Genomic DNA, 21,858 nt, shown 5'->3' on the forward strand with positions numbered 1-21,858 from the left:
ACAGAGGTGTATCAAATCAATATGTTGTTGATTTGTTCACCTTACATTACATAATGTTATATGCCAATTGTATTTTAATAAAGCTGGGGAAAATAGTGACTTTTAAATAACTAAGGCCAGTTGCTACATTTCAACAGGAACTGAAATCTTAATACAAAATAGGATATAATTCTTTTTTTTATTTTAAAGATTTTATTTATTTGTCAGAGAGAGACACGGCGAGAGAGGAAACACGAGCAGGGGGAGTGGGAGAGGGAGAAGCAGGCTTCCTGCGGAGCAGGGAGCCCGATGCGGGGCTCGATCCCAGGATTCTGGGATCATGACCTGAGCCGAAGGCGGACGCTTAACACCTGAGCCACCCAGGTGCCCCGAAAATAGGATATAATTCTATAATGCAACAGGCAAAACCCACTATTTTTTTTCTCACATCGACAAACAGAGTTTGTAACAGATGCTACCTGTATATGTTTTTTTTAAAACAAGTTATGAAATTAAAAACTTCAGCAATGCTAGCCCTATAATGATGCAACATTATATATTTTACACCAATCCAACAGTGAGTCTGGAAAAACAATAGTAAAGTACGACACACACAAATGCCCAGGTTAAGGACCAAATTTTAAACTCTTTAAATTCAAATTTTCATTTGATTTATCCATACTAATTAAGTAGCCGTTATGCACCAAGTGCTACATTGAGCTTTAGAGTTACCAAGTCAATAAAACATGTTCCCTGCCTTTGTAGAATGTTTGGTCTAAAAGAAGTCACAGTGGGGCTTCACACAAAGGGCCCAGGGCCCGGCTGGAAGGAAGGGCTCAGAGCAAGAGCAGGGGGCAGGAGGGAATGCCTTCCTTGGAGGGAGGGCACTCACGACCCTACATGTTAACAACCGGGGGAAGTACACTAATAGCCCCTTGCAGTAGTCAGCAGCACCATTGTCCACACCTTGGACAAAAGCAGAGCTGGGCTGCCACACCCCACATGTGTGGTCACCCTCTCTGAAGAGCATTATGGCCAATTTCAAATGCACTGGCCTCTCTCTGCCTTATGGGCTATGTACATATTAAGTCAAAATGAGGTTCCCAATCCCAGATTACCATATTCCGAATTGCTGGCTTCAGCTGTGCATGTCCATATTTTACCTAGAGTCATCTAATTTCATCTTATCAAGTGTGGAAATGGTACGCCATACAAATAGCAATCATCCCTGCTTGGATACATGACAATTTGTTCTGTGGTTTAAGTTTGGGTCTGAATCTCCATTCAAAAGAGTTCCTTCTTTCTTCTGGACTCTGGGGGATGGATCGATGGGTCATGGTGATGTCTCGGGCAGACAGTTTGAGGCTTTGTCAGAGGAATCCCCGAAGCCTTCTGCATCATTCTGTTCTCAGCATCGCATGGGGGGAACACCTCCCCGTCCATTTCAGCTTCAGATGTCAGACCTATGGCTGCCCTCCTGTTATCCATTCTTGGCACTAGATCTGAACAGGACAGACTTTCGGGAAAGATGTTACTCATCCCCTGACTATATCCCTCTTCTGGGTCCTTCATGCCATCTGGGCTTAGCAGAGCACCTCAACGGCACTGATAAAAGTATAGTTATGACGCTACTTTGGCCAACACAGTTACTCTCAAAGCTGTCCAAATGCTGAAACACAAGGGCATCATGATTCCTTTGGTGAAACAATATAGCATATTAGTGAATTGGACTCCATTATTTAAACTAGAAACATTACTTCTAGGAAAAAAGTTCATGGTACTCATGCGATATAAAATTTTAAGCACATATGCAGACAAAATCAACAAATCTTAAAAACAAGGAAGGAAAGCATGATCACTGATTTCTAAAAACTTCGTCAAGGGCACCTAGGTGGCTCAGTTGGTGAAGCATCTGTCTTCAACTCAGGTCATGATCTCAGGGGCCTGGGATTGAGCCCCGAGGTGGGGTCCCTGCTCAGCGGGAAGTCTGTTTCTCCCTCCCCCTCTGCCCCTCACCCTGCTCATGTTCTCTCTCTCAAATAATCTTTCAATAAATAAATAAATAAATAAATAAATAAAGTCCCTTGTCAATGTTGCTGTAATGTGCTATGATATCCTGTCTCAGAGTGTCAGCAGTCATATGGTAAAGAAAGGTTTGAGAAAATTTAGCGCATGTGGAGGTGGGGCTGGGGGGGTGCGGATATTAAGATGCTTCAATCCATTACTTTGCATTTTCTCCGTGCAAATAGGAGTAAATGTTACTCTGGGTCAATCTGTACAGAAGCCCCCGGTCTGGCTTCCAGGATGCAAAGTGGACTATAATGAAGAAAAAGAGGGAAGAGAGGGGCGCCTGGGTGGCTCAGTTGGTTGGGCAACTGCCTTTGGCTCAGGTCATGATCTGGAGTCCCGGGATCGAGTCCCACATCGGGCTCTCTGCTCAGTGGGGAGTCTGCTTCTCCCTCTAACCTTCCCCCTCTCATGTGCTCTCTCTCTCTCTCAAATAAATAAACCTTAAAAAAAAAAAGAGGAAAGAAGATGTCTGTGTAAGAACAGGCCAGGCCTCTGCTCTAAAGACTTTTCACTTATCATTGAGTTTCATGATAGACCAGAATCACCATTATTGACCCAAAGGAAACACTGACCCCCTTTTGCCCTCTCTCTATGCCTTTGTTAACACGGTCCTAAGTTGACAACATGCTGTCAAAGCAGAAACATTCACTAACAGTTTTCAGTTCAAAACATCCATGAGACATGCACAGGACATCTCAGGACAGCAACAGCTCACTCTTCAGGCTTATTGGCAGCCCAGAGGAGAGCAAAGTTCTCATCTTACATGTGTGCTTCCAGAGCACAGGCACATAAACAGTCTGTCAGTTGGACAGATGTTCTAGGTATGCAAACCTTCAGCGAGGCTTAGCTTTTAGTTCATGTGTAGAAGTGTCAAATCCATGGCATTTAAAACTCTAAAAAAGACCAGGAGCATTGAGTGATGCTAGTCAACTATCCTCGTGGCCACCAACAAAGCAGGTGACAGGTACCAATCATTCCTGGGGTCAGTGCAGTAGGTTGTCCCTCCCACTGAAACTCTCTCCCATCATTGACAGAGTAGGTAGACACTGATTTCCTTGGCCAGACTCACATTATTCTGCATCTTTGGCCATGTGGCAGCATACTTTCTCTGTTACCCCCATGTAACATATTCATATTTAGTGGTAATTTGAAGAATAAAGGCATGAATTTTAAAGTGTTTTGAACGTTCCTCCCCTCCCCAACATGAGTGACAGAGAAAACAAAAATCTAGAGCCATACATCCCATCTCCTATGTGAGGATCTGGAATTCATACATGTGGTTCTTAAACAGTGCAGCTAATTATTTTGATGTTTACATACTTGGCACAAATAAATGCACATATATTTAATCTTGATGAATAGGCGGTGTTGACTAATTATATGTATATTACACTGAGTGGCAATTATGTGTGTGTGTGTGGTGTTAAGTATGTCTTTTTACTCTGATTCTTTGACATCTTAGGGTCTTGCTGATCTTTGACTGTCCCTCCTAATACTGATCATTTCCTACAGATAATAAATTACTTTCCTGCAAGCATGCTTTTCATATACGAACCAACCAACCCAGACTCTCATATTCCCCAATTATGTCTTTTCTTGGGTCTCGATCCACCTGCTCTAATCGCCCCAGGGCTAGGTACCAGACAACTAGGGATGCTCCCTACACCCCAGAGTCCATTGAAATTACTCGAACTAGTCAATCCTAAACCTGCTTACCCTGCTTTGCCTGCCCCGTCCCACAAAAACCTCAACAAAGTTTCCTGCCCACCTCTTCCCCCTCGTTCCCTCTGCCACAAGACTAACAATGATGCTTTGCCACATGCCCCCACCATATACCATGCCTTCAGTTTCTAGGGAACTGTGAGTAAAACCTTCTTCCTTCATGAAAGTCATTTCTGTGTCTGTGTGTCTTACTGTAACTACTTAAATCCCGCATACCCTTAAAACCTTGTGTATGCGTGTATGCATTTAATCAGTAAACATTACAAAATCTCTAAAATCTCAGTTGTACACCTTCCAAAAAATGTAGAAAAAAATCAACAATGAAAGTTACATTCAAGGGGCACCGGGGTCGTTAAGCGCCTGCCTTCGGCTCAGGTCATGATCCCAGGGTCCTGGGATCGAGCCCCGCATCGGGCTCCCTGCTCAGTGGGAAGCTTGCTTCTCCCTCTCCCACTTCCCCTGCTTGTGTTCCTGCTCTCACTATCTCTCTTTGTCAAATAAATAAAATCTTAAAAAAAGAAAAAAAGAAAAAAAAGAAAGTTACATTCAAAAATTTTCTAGAACTGGGCAACAGATTATAGTAATACCTTTGACATCTTTGACTTGGTGTCAGTGATAAGGAAAGACATATTGTTGATTTCATTCTGTACCACGAAGTTCTGCTCTTCCCTCTTGAAATTCTGAGAATTTGCAAAGAAAACTTCAGTTAAAATATAACTGATATATAACATGGATAAGAAGTCCATGTAAGTAGAGGTTACACGGGACCCAAAAGTTTATACAAAGATAAGCAGTAATTTGATATATAAGACTTACCAAGAAAAGGGAGCAAATATTTTTTTAAATATCCAGTGAGGGTGCTTGGCTTGGGGCAACAATTCTGGGAACTAGATATAAATATGTAAGCTTCAAAGGTGGGAAAACTAAGGTCCAGAATATTTAAATACCAATGTCACACATCTACCGAAGGGTGGAGTGAGTATTCAAATCCCAATTTAGCTGGTGAAAGGCATATACTGCTTCTTGGGAGAAAAACAGGGTACACACATCTATGATGTAACTTTCCAGTCTGTCAGATATTTTATCTACTTTCTCATTATTATCTACTATAACATTATTTTATTCACTTTTAACTCAAGAACATAAGGACACAGGCAAAGCCAAGTGTCTGAGCAGTGAGTAAAGAAGGCAAACAAAATAAAAGCGAGATCATCAGAGTTTGAAAAGAGAATGTAATGATCTAAGCATATGCCTTCCTCTTTGGGATGAGCAAAACCCAAATAAAATGATTTCCTAGTGAGTATCCAAATATGTTAATAACTGATGAGTAATAAAAGGTTTTGTGTGAAGGATCATTCAGCTCACACTAACATTCTGATCTTACCGTTTATAATAACATGGTTGCTCATAGAGTTTCACCTTTAAATATCTGGGGAAGAGTATATACGACACATACGAACAGATTTGGGTTTTAAATATACCCATGAGATTCAAAAGTACATATTCAGATTTTTTTCTTACTCTTGAAATTATCATTAGACATTCCTCTAAAAATCTACTGACTGTGATAAATACTCCTCCAAATACTTGTTCCAAAATTTTGACTTGCATATATATTTAAAGAAGCTTTTTTGGTATTTGGGTGATTGATGAAGTTGAAGATTCTCAGTCCTTCAAGGAAAAATATGCAGTTTTTACTTTTCCTGATTTACTCCTGGGCTCTGGATTTTAAATATTCCTTCGGAAGCACCCTGAATGATCTAATGCACCCTTTTCAACATGAGTTACACAGGCTCAGAAATCATTTGCTTTTATCTAGAGGAACATAAAGGATCTAAAAGAATTTTAGACATCATAGAAAATGAAAGTCAATGTGAAGATATAAGTGCATATATTAAAAAAAAAATTATTCCACCTATTATTTCAGTGTAATTATATTTTATATACATTTTGGTAGCAAGTTTGACAGACTCCTCAGAAGTAGGCAATAAATAATATTTATTATCCTAAACATTAAGTAGAAAAATTTTATTTTTTAAAAAAATATGACATTTCTAAAATAAAAGAATTTGTATAACCATCTGATAAAATAAATTGGGAAGTCACCTCAAATAATGAAGCTGAGGTTGAGGTTTTGTTTTTATTTTCTTGGAGTCTCCCATTTGCTAAGTGCCATCAAGAACTATAATTGACACAAAAATTCTAAGCTTTTGAAATAATTTGGGGCAACAATAAATGCTTACTTACCCATAGTTGCTAGTTATTGGAAATAATTATAGAATACTATATCAAGTTCTTCTTATTAAAATCCTTTCCCAATTCAAAAATACAGAGTTCTACTTGTGACATACAAAATAGTGAAAATTCACTAAAGATGTACTTACAAGTTCTATCAACAGGATTCCTAGAAGGAGCTGTATTTTATTCTAACATGAGCAAAACTAAACTCCTGTAGAAACAAAGGTGTGTGCTGCTGGAGCAAATTTAAAGAAGTAGTACCTTTACAAGTAAACAAGTGTTATCTTGTGCTTGAAAAACAGAAGTCTATCTCAGCATTTCTCAAACTTGGCATGAGCCCCCCCCCCCGGGGGGGGGGGCTTAGCAAAACCTCTACACAGAGGAAAGCCTGCAGGATAAAAGGCCACATCTCTACGTCCATGTTATCCTAAAATTTAGGGGCAAATAGAAAAAAACCCCACCATTTATGGAGTGCAACTAAAAACCCCTGTGATTTTTCCCAAACTCAAAAAGAAGGTTTAACACTGCCTCAAACTACCGAAGGGAGTCTGTTCTCTCTCCACACCAGTTAAGGGATACCTAGGAAGCAAGCTTGAGAAACATTATCATAGGTATTTACTAAGGGGACCGGAAAATTGGTTAAGAACTTGAAAGCCCTTAACCTAAACCAAACAGGAAGCCCTGTCGATATTTTCCTACTTACATGGGATTTCGACCAGTAGATAAACACTTCGGCCACCATGCGGAAAAGGTCCTCTGCTTCTGGGTTAGGCTCTTTTAGCCACTTTGCCCTGGATCACATAATAAATGAAGTGGTTTCTTAGTTACTCCTTCGAGTTCATTTTTTTGTTTTTTAAATCACCCACTCAATGTTAAATTTGAAACCAAGTCAACTAAGGGCAAGCCTGTGCCCACAGAGCTCACAAGTGGCTTCAGAGTCCATTTGTTTAACATTTAAAACAGTTTAAACATTGTAACCGTCAAACTGCTAACTTTAACCTGCAAAAGGCAGCCTGCTCCAGAATGTGATTTCCCGCTGTAATTTTGAGATGCTTGGTGAAAATCACCCTGTCTATAAACATTTGGTTATGTCACAATCATGGACAAACTAATCACGTAGTCAATGACGAAATTCCACTGGGACATATGAACCCAGCAAGGACATGACTGAATCAGAGAAATTCATTGCTTTTGAACACTGTACCTGTTGTAGTCCACAAATCTAATCAAGAGCGGGTAGAAGGCATAGAGATCTCTGGCCAGTGTGGTGAACTCATCCAGAATGAGAAGTTCCGCCTCAGACATATCCCCCCTGGCCTCGGCCTTCAGATGGTCCTCCTCAGACACCACCATCGCTGCTTTCTTCTTGAGTTTCTCCATTAATGGCAAGAAATGAGTTTTCAGGAGCTGAGGTTTCACTTTATTTATAATGGGCTGGGAGAAAACTGTTTGAAGACAGACATTAATATTCTGCCCTGCATCAACATTCATTAAAATGAAGATAGATTATAATTACAATTGTAATTGCATGATTTACGCGCTCTAGCCACCCCGCCCCCGCCAGCACGTGGCTTCTTTCAGGATTCAGCCCATGCCTCAGCCATTTTTCCAGTCCCGAACCTAATTGCACAGTTGCTGTTCAAAAATGATTACTGAATTGAATTTGATGTGCTTTCTTGTTTTTTGTTTTTAATTGGCAGCTAATTTGGAATAGGAAAAAAAAACCAGAAACACGTTCATTCACTTCAGAAATCAATTATTCTTACAAAAGGAAGAAAAAAATCCCCAAATGGAAAAGGTTCCTCTGGCCCTTTCTTTACAAGGAATATGCACCACTGAATAATTATGGCAGTACATCCAGTTGTATTACTTTATTACGTTGTATTACTGTATTACCAGATGCTTCCCCATCCTTGTCTCAATGGGAGACTTACATTGCATGGGACACTGTTGCTTTCATTTACTAATAATAAATGTATAAAAGAGAAAACACCCTACCCAAATTAGTAAGACATCAGTGTATTACTTTGGAGTTTAAGTAAATGAATAATTTTCTTTCTTTTTCTTTCTTTCTGAATTTAATTCTTTAAAACCCCCTTTTTAAAAACATTTTTTTATGTGAATCACCATACATTACATCATTAGTTTTTGATGCAGTGTCCCATGATTCATTGTTTGCGTATAACACCCAGTGCTCCATGCAGTACGTGCCCTCTTTAATACCCAACACCGGGCTAACCCCATCCCCCCACCCCCCTCCCCTCTTAGAACCCTCAGTTTGTTTCTCAGAGTCCATAGTCTCTCATGGTTCGTCTCCCTTCTTTTCATCCTTGAAATTGCTTCCTGGGGTGCCTGGGTGGCTCAGTCGGTGAAGCGTCTGCCTTTGGCTCAGGTTGAGATCTCGGGGTCCTGGAATGGAGCCCCTGTTGGGCTCCCTGCTCAGAAGCAGAGTCTGCTTCTCCCTCTCCCCATTTGTGCTCTCTCTCTCAAATAATAAATAAAATCTTTAAAAAAAAATAAAAAGAAATCGCTTCCCATTATCCAATGTAAATAGTGCAATGATAAACAAATGTAAATTTTTGACTGCATGCTTTGATTTTCTTCCCCTACTCCTAAAAAGACGAATTGTTAAAAGGGGGTTGTTTCAAAATCCAGTTTTATTTTTCTCTCTGTCTACAGAATCATTAGTTTTCACCCGGCATTTACTGATTACTCTTACAGAGACTGTTCAATCAGGAAAACGTTTACTTGCGTAAAAGTTGTAATAACAACAACAAAAGTTGTAACGATATGGCAAGTTACCTGATGCCTGATTAAATCTATATTTTTTTAAAGAATGGCATGACAGAAATAATATTTTTAGTATTTTTGACAACAGAAGAAAATATTGATAAAGACTAAGATAGGAAAGTTCTAGTCTTCTGTATCTCATTTTTTTTAAGTTTGTTTATTTAGGGAATCTCTACACCCAACGTGGGGCTCGAACTCATGACCCCAAGATCAAGAGGCACATATTCTACTGAATGAGCCAGCCAGGCGCCCCTAGTCTTCTGATTTCAAATCCTTTTGGAAATAAAATAAATTCAAGTAGCTCATTCCTTTCCAATTCTTACCTGCTAACCTCTTCATCCAGGCGCCCTCATCAATTCCCAAGTTATTATATATGATTTTCAATATATTCCCCAGGAGTGTGTTCATGTGCTCGGAGTTCAGCGCGGTGCAGCACATTTCAGCCCTTTCCGGATTGTTTTCAGGTCCATGCTCCCACCAACGGGACATGTAGCTGCAAAGCATGGGCAGTATGACTTCCATCACATGTGGTATTTGTGTGTAGCGAATGCCAGACTCAGCTAATTCCACAATTTCTTCCATGAGTTTCTCCAAAGACGGTATATTTGGGCAAACATCTTCCACATTAGTTGGCAAATTGAGAGCTAAAGAAACACACATAAAAAATGAACGGTGTTCGGTGAAAGAATGGACTGACAGTGACAGCCAGATTTCTAGAAGGCACAAGCAAGACCGGGCATGCCTTCGACTGGCTCCTCTCTCTTTACTCATGGCAGCTATCACATTTTCTCTCGTTTTCCCAAGTTCCTATCCTACCCCCACTCCCTTAAGATCACAGAACGACCATTTCTTCCACTTCGGAGAAAACCAGAATATCCAACGTCTCTGCCTGTAAGCCTTCTGTAGGGTCCATCCTCCCACGTCCATTCCCCATTTTCAGTGCAAGGAGCTCTGAGGTCCCTGTTCACGGTTGGGCCTGTGTTCTCAAGGTGAAGAACTGCCCCACCTGCAAGAGCCTTGCCTGGCCTCTTGAGCCCCTTGCTCTGTAGCATCTCCTTCCCGGTAGCCTGTAGTTGTGCTTCCACTCTCCCCTGGATTAATTAGCTTTCCAGAAATGAAGGCCTCCGCCTACCGCACTTAATGATTTCCCTGTTTCACACTTACTGAAACTTTTACCCCACTAACTGATACGGGGGCTTCCGCATCACTGACGGAATTCCCTTTTCCTCAACTTCAATGCATTCGGTCTTCCTGACTCCCTCCTGAATTCTGTCAGGCTCCTTTCCTGGCTGTTCACTCCTTGATGAACTTCAAAATGTTGTGGGTTTTTTTAGGGATTCACCCTGAATTCTCTTTTCTTTTTCACCTTCTATGTTCGCCTGGGTAACTGTGGCCATTCCTATGGGTTTCTGCTATACGCTAATAACTCTCAGAGCCAGATTTCTTAAAACTTTTGCGTGTAATACTGAATGTCTCAAAAGCAACTTAAAACACAACGGATCTAACTTTAAACTCGACCTTTCCTCTCCCGCCCACCTCATGAACATGTCTTGGCGAAGACAACATTATCCAGTCTCCCGGACTAGAAACAGAGAAGAAACTTCCAGGCTGTAATGCCCCCGTGTTTCCCACACAACAGGATGGGACCTCCAGGATTTCTCACAACCATGAGATCCTCCAGCCAAAGGGCCTTCCTCAATCTCCTCTCTCCTGAATAATCATTCACTGCAATTTCTTTACTTTGTTATGCAGAGGATGTGTTACAGAAACAAAAGCAGGTAAATTATCTGCCCTGTGCATTTTCTTATCTGTAATGAATAACAAATCTGCCTCATTCTGGACTCATAGCAAAAGTATTCAACAATCAAAAATCCTAAATAAGACAACTTAATAAGGCAGGTTTACACAGATGATTAATAGCTCGAACTCAACCACGTTTTACTATTTACAAATATACTGTGGAATTTACGCAGAGAAATATTGCTAAATCACATTCAACATATTTTTCTTTAACTTCCTGTTATATGAAATTAGAATTATAAAACAGGCAAATTAAATAATGATTACTCAAGCTTTTAAAAGATTCCTTACTTGGTAAAAGGCATTATAAAATCAGTATAACCAGCAGCTCCCCTAAAAACATGAGTTTTAGTTACAGAGAAATAATCTCATTAACAGGGAGGTATGCATTTGTGAACAGCAAACAGTTCTTGCCCAAGTTTTGAGAACTTTTTAGGGCTACTGGAGAGCAAATAGAATACATTATACTGTATCAGACTTTGAGGAATTCAAACAAAAGAGTGCTACTAGAGGACATCTGTGTACCTTCAGGCCTTGAGAACTCTGTTTCCTTTGCTTTAAATGGCTCATTAGAGAAATAACTACTTTCTGCTACATTAACTATTTCTTATCCAAGTCAATTCAATCCTAGCAAATAATTCTAATAGGTTCTTATAAACGAATCCTTGAAATCATAAGCAATGGCTCTAAGAGGTTTTTTAACTGGGAGAGTGGGAAAAAATGAGCCTACCTACTCAGCCTACCTACTAAGCAACATGAGGTATACTATATTTATAGATGCCCAGTATACATGCAGACATAAAAATCTTAAACATATGCAGGCTAAGGTCAGGTTCAAATTTAAGTCACTGATTGTGTCTCAGTGACTTAAAACATTAAAAAAATAGGTTTTTAAATGTTAATAATTGGACTACACTATTAGAAAAAATCCCACGGAATAAAACTGTCCCAATAAAATGGACGTATCTGGTGAACAAAAGAACCCGAAGGGTATAAATCCATAAACGTAACAAATAAGAACACCACACACTTGCTGACTACCTATAGGAGATAACTGAATCAGAAATCAGATTGATCTACTTTTTTCCATTTCCGCCCATTATTCTGTCTTATTCTTACCAGTGTTAATTTGTCTGTGATTCATTAACTTAGAAGAAATTAAACAAATTTTCCTTTACAGACCCTATGGGAATAGTATGTAACATTCCAAAAAGATCCAAATAATAACATTTAAGAACCAATATCACTGGAGATAACAAATTGAAATGGCCCATTAAAAAAAAAATCACTGTAGGAAAATACAATAAATGCATTGAGTTTCAACTTCATATCTCAAATACTGAACATGCTTCTGTGTTACCTGCTCTTTCTCTTGAGGACTTAGTATTGTAGATAGAGTAAATGTTATGTTTGTCAAGATGAGTTTCCAAAAATGCTACAGGAAAGGCACCAGCAAAAGCCGCAAGACATTCTCCTAATGCAGAACGTTGCCTACAAGTGGAAAATATTTATGTTTTTTATGTCTTCCAAGTAAATAACTGAAGAAGTTATACTACAATTGACCAGTTTAACCTACAAGAGGTATAATACTAGTGCTACTAATAAAATTAACTCCAAAATCCAATTTCTATGTCGCAAACATCATATGCTTTCAATAGCAAAGTCCCCGCCATTTAAAAGAAAAAAAAAAAGCACAATTATTTGTTAGTTAAAAAGAAAACCAAATTCATACCAAAGCAAAGAAAATAAAACTAACACACAGAAAGAAAAAAAAAAAAAGAAGACCAAATTCAAAGAAAAACCCTGTCAAATCCCCCCGCCCCCCCCCCCCCACAAGTTTGGACATTTCTTTTGCTTTGCTTTCTTTTCTTTCTTTACATCTTCCTTTTTTAAACATAGTGACCTGATGAAGAATTCTTGCTAGGTAAATAAATGCATTGATAAACATTAAAAAAATAAAGTACTGACACCAATAGACTAACACAATTTACTATATAGAAGTAATTTCAGAGCAGCTAAGAAATATTAAGACATAATAAATGCCAAAAATTAATAACACTCCAAAATGATTTATCATTTTTAAGGGAAGGAAGAAGCGTAAGGAATCATTCTGTGATCAGTTGATTCAGGGCAGGGTCTGACCCAAAGCTCCCCCTGCCACTGACAAAAATTCTCTCTCTCTCAGTTACCTATGGCATCCAAGGATTCACTGGCACATTATTAAATGTAGAACAATATGAGAGTTATTTCAGCATATTATGACCTCCTTAAATTATTGTATATAAATGTTTTATTTTCAAAGTCAACAAAATGCATCTAATTAAGAAAAGATTACATTATTCAGTTAGGTAGTCCTAAATTTCTAACTGAAAAATATGATTACTTAAAATTAACAATGCCTCATTGCCTAATATTGTAATTAAAAATGATTAGGCATTTAGTCAGCTAGGAGAAAATATCCCTTCATAGAATGACATTCAATAACACAGAGTTTAATTCAAACACTGAGTAGCATTTCATTGTTAAAAATAATTTAGGATATCAAGAAATTACAAAGGGTACAGGCTTTGATTCAGATAGACCTGAGTCGCAAACTTATTCCTAATATTTGTGTCACTACAGGAAAATTACTCACTCTTTCTAATGTTTTGCTTTCCTCACCTAAAAATAGGGATGCAGAATTGCAAAAATTCTGGCACATATAATGAGTTCAATATATGTTTGAAAATAATGGGAATATATTTACTCAAGAATTTAATAGCCTAAAATGTTTCCTGTATGACCCCAAAGTAATTTATTTCCTTACATCTGACTGGATAAGTCCTTTTATTTCATTAATAATTCATGTGACCTATTTAATCATTTACTTCAAATTTTCGATTCAATTAGTAATTCCCAGACCAACTCTGATCATTTGTGTTGGTATTCTGGAAATAGCAATTGTTTTTAGATGAGTCTTATTAAAATATCTACATTTTTCTTTTTTTTAAAAGATTTTATTTATTTATTGAGAGAGAGAGAGAGAGAGAGCACAATTTGGTGGAGAGGTAGAGGGAGAGAGAGAATCTCAAGCAGACTCTGCTGAGCACAGAGCCCTTCTCAGGCCCTGAGATCATGACCCGAGCTAAAAATCAAGAGCCAGATGCTTAACTGACTGAGCCCCCCAGGAGTCCCAATATCTACATTTTTCTCAGTTATGGTGTCACTTTTTCATTTTTTTCAAAATATCTTTTACTCATCTTTTGATTTTCATTTTTATAATCTCCCCCAATGACTTTATAATTGCAAACAATTAGAACCTAACAAAAGGATCCCAAATTTTATCCAAAAAAAAAAAAAAAAAAAACCCACAAAACCCAGAAGTAAGAAAAGAAACAGCAACAGTACTGCTAAGGCAATGAGAGAGTTTGGACTGCCAGATACTAAAATGTATTACAAACTACTAACAATTCAGGCTACATGGTAATGATCTAATCATTTAAAAAATCAAATAATAGAACAGAATGGAGATTCTAGAAATATGATCTAGTAAATATATTACCTCAGAATATGATGAAGGTTTTATTTTAAATCAGCAGATAAAAGAAATATTTGATAAATCACTACTTGGGGAGGGAGTTGGGGGGACAAGTGAAATAGGTAATGAGCATTAAGAGGCACAAACGTCTAGACATAAAATAAGTCACAGAGGGGCACCTGGGTGGCTTGGTCGGTTAAGCGTCCGACTTTTAATTTTGGCTCAGGTCATGATCTCAGAGTTGTGGGATTGAGCCCCAGGCAGGGATTCACGCTCAGTGGGGAGTCTGCTTGAGGATTCTCTCCCTCTGCCCCTAACTCCCCCCCAACTCGTTGCGCTCACTCTCTCTAAAATAAATAAATCTTGAAAAAGAACAAAATAAAATACGACACAGAGATGAAAAGTGTAGCATAGGGAATAAAGTCAATAATACTGCAATAATGTTGCACAGTGATACATGTAACTACATTTATGGTGGCAAACACAGAGTAATGTATAGAAAAGTCCAATCACCACGCTGTACACCTGAAACTAATGTGACTTTGTATGCCAACTACATTTCAGTTAAAAATCAATACTTTCCATGTGGTGGATGATTTTAAACATTTAATATGAATTCTACGTAACACTAAAGAGAAATATGAAATTCAGATTCATTTCTAGTAAGTTCCCTTCTTCCTCCAGAGAGGATCACTTCACTTCACTCTCCTCGAACTTCTTACATTTCCTTTCTCAACCATCACTTGGCGGAGGCACACTTCATAGAGAAAACGGAAGCCATCCAACACAGACTGGTCTATACCTGATTTATCTACTACCCGCTTTCTGTTGAATGGAGGAAAGTTCGGAGCTTAAAAAATCATGTTCTCAAACATACAGTCTTGAGTACCCCATGTCATTCTCTTTATTGTGTGCTTATTCACACATGATAACCTGGCAGTATTACATTTTCCACTTTATCTGTTGTGGGTTTTGTTTTTTTTTTTTTTCTGTTTCCCCATTAGGTATAAGCTCTTTGAGAATAGGCATCCATCTTGCTTACTGCTTGTCACAGAACCTGGCATTTAGTATTTATTGAATGAGCAATGGATTAAAAAGCTAAATTTAAACTGAAAGGATGAAAAACCTAAGAGAATAAATATTTGAATTTCTAGCTGTTAAGAGAACGGTATAACCTGTCTAAAAATATTAAACTAAGGGGGAATAAAAACCCATGAAATAATTGACAGGTCAAATAAAAATCAAAATTCCCATGTCATAAAACATTATCTGTACATACATTTATACATAATCACTACAAAGTCATGAAAACGCTAAAAGTCACAAAGATGGTAGAAATAATAGGCACGAGGGTAATAGTTTTAATAAATAAAATTCATTAATCACCAACACATTAAGAGAAAAATGTATAACAGATATAAAAGGCAATTTAAAAAATAAAGAAATAAAAATGGCAAAGAAAACACACACAAAAAAAATGGCTAGGAACCAGAAACTAGGGAAATGCATGTGAAAAGAAAAATGGAATTCCATTTTTAACTACTATATTTTTAAATAGAAAAAAGAATAATAATCAGAAATGAGGAAAACGTAAGGAAATAAGGATCCTCTTGTAAAACTTAACAATGTCAACTGAAACAATTTTTTGAAAAGACAGTGAGATGTGTATCATAATCCTCTAGTCTATGTCTAATATATGTCTCTTTAACGTACATTTCTAAATTCTAAGAATACAGCTAAAATAAATAAAAATAAATATATGCAGAAAACTGTGAACATAGATTTAGCATTTACGGAAATGAAAAAACAGCCTACAAATAAAAAATAAAGTAACATTTCTATAAATTATAAAACTTCCTTAGTATAAGATATTTTGAAGCCAGAAAAATCATATGAAAATAGAGATTAACTGAAAATGTAGATAAGGGGCGCCTGGGTGGCGCAGTCAGTTAAGCGTCCAACTCCTGATTTCAGCTCAGGTCACTATCTCAGGTTCATGGGATTAAGCCCCGCATCAGGCTCCACACTCAGCACGGAATCTGCTTAAGATTCTCTCCCCTTTTCCCTATGCCTCTCCCCACTCCCCTCAAGCGCTCTTTCTCTCCAAAATAAATAAATCTATCCAAAGAAAAAAATATGCAGGTAAACAATATGCAGCGTGAATCCAATTATCCTTTTACATTGATTTACTGTCCTATCTCTATCCACTTGCTACCCTATTGTAATTATTGATACTTTATAAGTTTTAATATTCGGTAGGCCAATGAGTATCCTTCCATTACTTTTTTCATCTCAAAATTTTATTGGCTAGTCTCATGAGTTATTCTTTCAACAGAAATTTCAAATTCTTTTGTCAAGTTCAATAAAAAGCAAATTTCTACTTCAAATTTTATTGTAATTAACTATCGATTAATTTGGGGAGAATTTACCTCTTTTCAATATTATTCCATCAGAATATACTTTCATTTATTTATTTATCAGTCTTCTCTCTGAATGTCATTTTCTTTAGCCTTTCAAAAAACTGCCCTCTTTTTCTCTTCTCCTTTTCACAGAAATCTTATGCTGTCATTACCAGTGACCCCTTATTTTAAATGCAGTAGGGTCTTTGTCTTGACCTGTCCACATCACCTGCTAATCTCCTCCTCTTGAACGTAAGAACATGCAAAAATAAAGCTCATCCTAATAACTGCCAATATTTATGCTTATTTTCCTTTTCAGATATCTAATGAGAAACTGTTCTAGCAAACTCCTTCATAAAACTCATAAACACTCTCTTTAATCTTTACATTAAATATGATCTTTACCATTATTGCCTTACCTTTTCTCTACATAATTTAATTGACTCTTATTATATCAATTCAAATTTAACTTAAAGATTGTTCAATTACTCCCAAGGAATTCAATTTGTTATCTGGTTGTTTAGTTTATAACTAAGGAAAAACTGATAAAGCAAAGACTTGAAATAGTTATAACACTTGAAACAGCTATTAATACAAAGTTAAACTTTTAACAGCTTACCTTTCCACATAAATACTTTTGCTGGTTCCCAAAGCATATAAGCTAGTCAGAATTCTATAACACGACACCTGTACATCTTCCACTAAGGAAAAACAGAAACAAGAACAAAAACACTTGTTATTTATATGTTGTCCTAAGAAAGTTTAGGCTGAAACCAAAATTCCATACTGAGGGCATACTAATGTTTTTACCTTTAAAAAAAAGAAAAATTAGAACAAATAGGTAAAATGAAATATAAAAACTATTTCTCAAATACAATTCTTTTCTTTAAGGAGCTGAAATGTACTATAATTTATTTAGAACATTCTCAGGAGCATTTTTTTTTATAATTTTTCTCTAGATAGAAGAAAAAAGGATTTCTTCGAGAATACAATTAAGCACAAGACCATCTGGGAGGACAGATTTTTGTCTCCTGTTCTGAAGGTACATAAAGATTGGGTCTTTTATTTTAACACCTAAGTGAACAGTAATGACAATACTGGAGGAGGCAGTGAGTTAATTTCTGACCTGACATTCAAGGCATAAGTAAGTCAATCCTATAGTGAAGCCAGAAAATAAAATAAAACCTTATAGATGATCTATGATCCAATAAGACAGGTTTAAGAGGCAAAAAAAAAAAAAAATCTAAGAACCCTGGATTTCTAATTCTAATTCTTCTACTATTTCCTGGAGAATCTACCATGATAGGAATGGAGAAATCATTCTCCAAAAAGATCACATCCAGACCTGTTTCCATGACACTACAATGTAAGCAATGTTCCTATAATGGTTCAAGGAAATGTTTGGCGAGTAGCAGTTGTGTTACCCACTGAGTAATGCAGTGGTTTTCACCCAGAGCGCTGCTTCACCTGGGAGACCTACAAGGTTGAGGGTCTGAGAGGTGTGTCTGCAGTCAAGACCCACTTGACTGTTTAACAAGGAGATACATCTTCTTTCATGTTCATATCAGCAGGAAACTGGGACAGGTCTGATATTATTTGTATTTCCACACTGGGTTGAGCAATCTGTGGATTTTTTTGTTTTAAAGATTTTATTTATTTATTTGACAGAGAGAGACACAGCGAGAGAGGGAACACAAGCAGGGGGAGTGGGGGAGAGAGAAGCAGGCCTCCCGCGGAGCAGGGAGCCCGATGCGGGGCTCCATCCCAGGACGCTAGGATCACGACCTGAGCCAAAAGCAGACGCTTAACGACTGAGCCACCCAGGTGCCCCAAGCGAATATTTTTAATAATTATGGAATTCCAGGCAAAACCAGCTGATTAAATCCCCCATGAAAATAGACTGAAACCTATAAACAAAAAATATGTGAGCCACCCTAGTAGACCAATGATTTAGACACAAACTTTGTCTCCGTAGTTTCATATTTGTTGGTACAAACAGCTTGTACAAACAATCAGCACTGACTCAGATATAATTCAAAAACATTTAACGTTGCATGTCCCATGCTCAAACTGCACAGGAAAAATTCCATGGAAAGAGAGAACACAGAAATAGTAAAATTTGGAGAACCTGCACTTCAACAAGATGGCAGTGAGTGCCCACAACCACCGCCTTTACCGGTCCCTTCTGTAAAGCCACGTGACTCAGGGATCTATCTCTTTAAGAATGGTTTCTATAACTCAAATGTCAACCTAATGTTGTGGGGAAAAAAACAAGCGCAGTTTAACGAGTAGGCAGTGTATGAGTAACCAGAGCTTTTATAATTTCTCATTGTACTATTAGATAATGAAACTCTAAGTAATAGATTTACATACAGATCAGATCTTCTCCGAACTGATGCTGGCCAATATGCTCAAATAATGATGACAGCATCGGCAACAGAGCCACTGTGGTGTAATTGATAATCTGAGTGACACCTCTGGGTTGGTTTCGGGTGTGGGTGAACTGGCCCTGCTTGAGATTCTCCATGGTCTTCTCCAGGTCCTCCGCGGCGTTGTCCAGGAAAGCTCGGAGGGCGCTTTTAACACTCTCTAGGCCAGTCTTCATTACGGTCCTAGGAAGGAAAGAAGGGAGAACATACACCTTGCGAAAGGAGCAAGTGGGAATACAAATAAAACGTGCTTCTACTCTCTATTTATCCATTACAGCCACTCAGTCAACTAAATCTTTTTAATTCACTCCCAATTTTTTCAGTGTACTTGAACTTACAAGCAGTATCACTCTGTAAATGCATCACCTTTCCTAAATGCCTTCAGAGTCAACTTACTTAGGACCCCAATCAAAAAGGCAGTGGTAATGCTTTCTATTTTCTACCAGTATTTTCAAATTTTGAGAGTATTTGTTTTATACTCTGACAAAACACAGTTTTTGAGCCAGTTGAGTTAATCCCAAATCCAACACAACCAGAATGTTTCCTGAGGCACTGTATGGGAAAGAAACATTTAATCCCGGCTCAACCCAGTCATCAAATGATACGGATGTTTTGTGCTTTAAGTGTGGCAATCAGCTAAATGAGCCTCCAAAGGCTGAACTTTGTACAGAAGTGACCCTCTAATACCACCAAGTCTAGTAGGAAATGAAGGTGTATAATAGCATCTACTTATTTTTTTTCATTTATTATACAAAATGCCTCACATAAAATTTTAAACGTGAAAATAAATAAAGAGCATCATGGCACATTCTCTGTAGGAGACATTTAGGAACTTTTATTTAGATTTATCCTGGATAATAAATGAAATACACATATGGCTTAAAGGCTGAATCAACTCTGAGATACACTGATTTTGTATTTAGGCAACCTATTGGATTTCCAGTCATGTTGCCAGAAGCGCAGTACACACACTGAGCTGTGGTCTACTTCCACACTTGGTATGCAATCTTTAGCTTCACTGTACTCATCTGTAAAATAAGAATAAAACCCTGTTCCTATAAAGCTAAATGGTATCACAAATGCGGAGCACAATGGTACCACACCCGGAAGCTACTAAGACTTCTCAAGTTGGAGCTTACCGTTTCTACTTCATGTGATACATTCCCAATTCAACCCTCCGTTACGTTCCTAGCTGCTACAGAAATTACTTGAAATGTGAATAACAATTTATACAAGATCATAAAAACAATAAAATGCCATTGTATCCGTCATTTACAAAATATTTTTTCACCCACACTTAAGTCTTTATTACAATTCCAAAGAATAAAATCAAGAGACAAGGTGAGTCTTCATATTCTTGTGTAGCATTCCTACAGTTATGTAGACAAAAATGTATCCACTTACCTGGCATCCAAAGTCTGACCCAAAATATGAAGGCAGTTGACAATTGATGTGGCATCGTTTCCTAAAGAGGAAAAAGAAGGCTGTGTAAATTGCCCTGAGGATTTCTCACTGTTCTTTTCTAGTAAGATTTGCGTACCAAAAATTAGCCAGTGGTACAATTCCATAATAACGCAATTAAAACGATTTTCTGATGATCAAGTTTGAAATCATGCGGTTTTTCTGCTCAAAAGTGGTTATGCAAATGTAAGGAGAAAAGCGATAAAGCATGTCTCATCAAATAGCTGACATACTCAAGAAGCATTCAAAGCGTTGTGCCAGGCTGAGGTGCTTTAACTGAATTCTTCAAATATATTCGCCTCCCCATACTGGCTCATCTTCTTTCTAAGTCATATTGTGTGTCAACTTTTAAAGTGAACTCTTATGTTTAAGAAAGGAGGTGGGCTAAAAGTCTAATAAATTTAACTCCCTTTTAACTACCCAAGTGTCTCTACATTAAGATGAATTAATGCACCTGAATGTTTTTGGTCTTTGGTAAAAAAAGAACTACCAAACTGTCCTGCAAATAAGCTTCAGTGGCTGAAGAAGTTAAATCCTCTTCTTACGAGATGATTGAAATGGGGATGACTTTTCTTGAAAGTCAGATGAAATTCACCCATTTTGATTGGCATGTTTTATCAGAAAGTACAGAAATATGAGTTATGCAATTACTATGTCCATTCTACTCTGTGATAAAGATACATGTGAGCAAATAAACAAAATGATGAATCCAAAGTTACAAAGTAATTTGACCACTCACAATATAGTGTGCTAGTGTTACTTCCTCATTTTATACTTTCCTATTTATAATATGCAAAGTCATTTCCTGGGCCCAGAGATTAATGACTCCTATTTGAATGTAAGTTTTTGTAACTTTTGAGTATGTTATACTCTGTGCAAAAAAGAGTCTAAGATGAATGAAATATACATGAAAAATAACAACTACCTTGGAACCTAGATAAGCCAGTTTAGTGATACGATACAAATAAGAAAAAAAAAATAAGGTATTCGTTGCTAGACTCTGAGTTCTTAAATAAAATGTTCCATTCTTCTTGTGCTTTGATTCTCAGAATTTCTGGTAATAATGAAGACAAAATCAGCAGAAACGCAGAATTTGTTACATCCTTGTCTACTGATTAGTGGCAGTCTTAGAGCTTCCACTTTGGTCCGTAGAAGTATTACTCATTTAATGATTCATTCACTCAATCAATACTTGTCAAATACCAGGCATTCTCAAAGTTCCAGTAATAAGTAAAAGAAAGTTCTCATGGTACTTGCATTTTAATGCGGGACACAAGGAATAAAATTTTAAGAAAAAAATCAATAGGAAACATAATATCAGGCTACACCAAAATAAGTATTTTATATTTGTAGATTATATTAATTATATATAATTAAATAATTTAGAGTATATGTTATATAATTAATATTCATATATGTCAGGGGCTAGGGATTAGAGCAACTGGACAGAGTA

General features: G+C 37.4%; 1 protein-coding gene across 1 annotated transcript in view; it reads right to left on the reverse strand.

The window, feature by feature from the left end:
• RYR2 (ryanodine receptor 2) overlaps window positions 1-21,858 on the reverse strand; it is a 732,757-nt gene that overhangs the window by 110,522 nt on the left and 600,377 nt on the right. Inside the window, 8 exon segments of the mRNA XM_027588196.2 lie at window positions 4,359-4,451; window positions 6,713-6,800; window positions 7,214-7,454; window positions 9,123-9,443; window positions 11,960-12,090; window positions 17,135-17,216; window positions 18,889-19,127; window positions 20,349-20,409. Coding sequence (XP_027443997.2) covers window positions 4,359-4,451; window positions 6,713-6,800; window positions 7,214-7,454; window positions 9,123-9,443; window positions 11,960-12,090; window positions 17,135-17,216; window positions 18,889-19,127; window positions 20,349-20,409 — 1,256 coding nt within the window.

Source organism: Zalophus californianus, chromosome 15, assembly GCF_009762305.2.
Source record: "Zalophus californianus isolate mZalCal1 chromosome 15, mZalCal1.pri.v2, whole genome shotgun sequence".
Classification (NCBI taxonomy): domain Eukaryota; kingdom Metazoa; phylum Chordata; class Mammalia; order Carnivora; family Otariidae; genus Zalophus; species Zalophus californianus.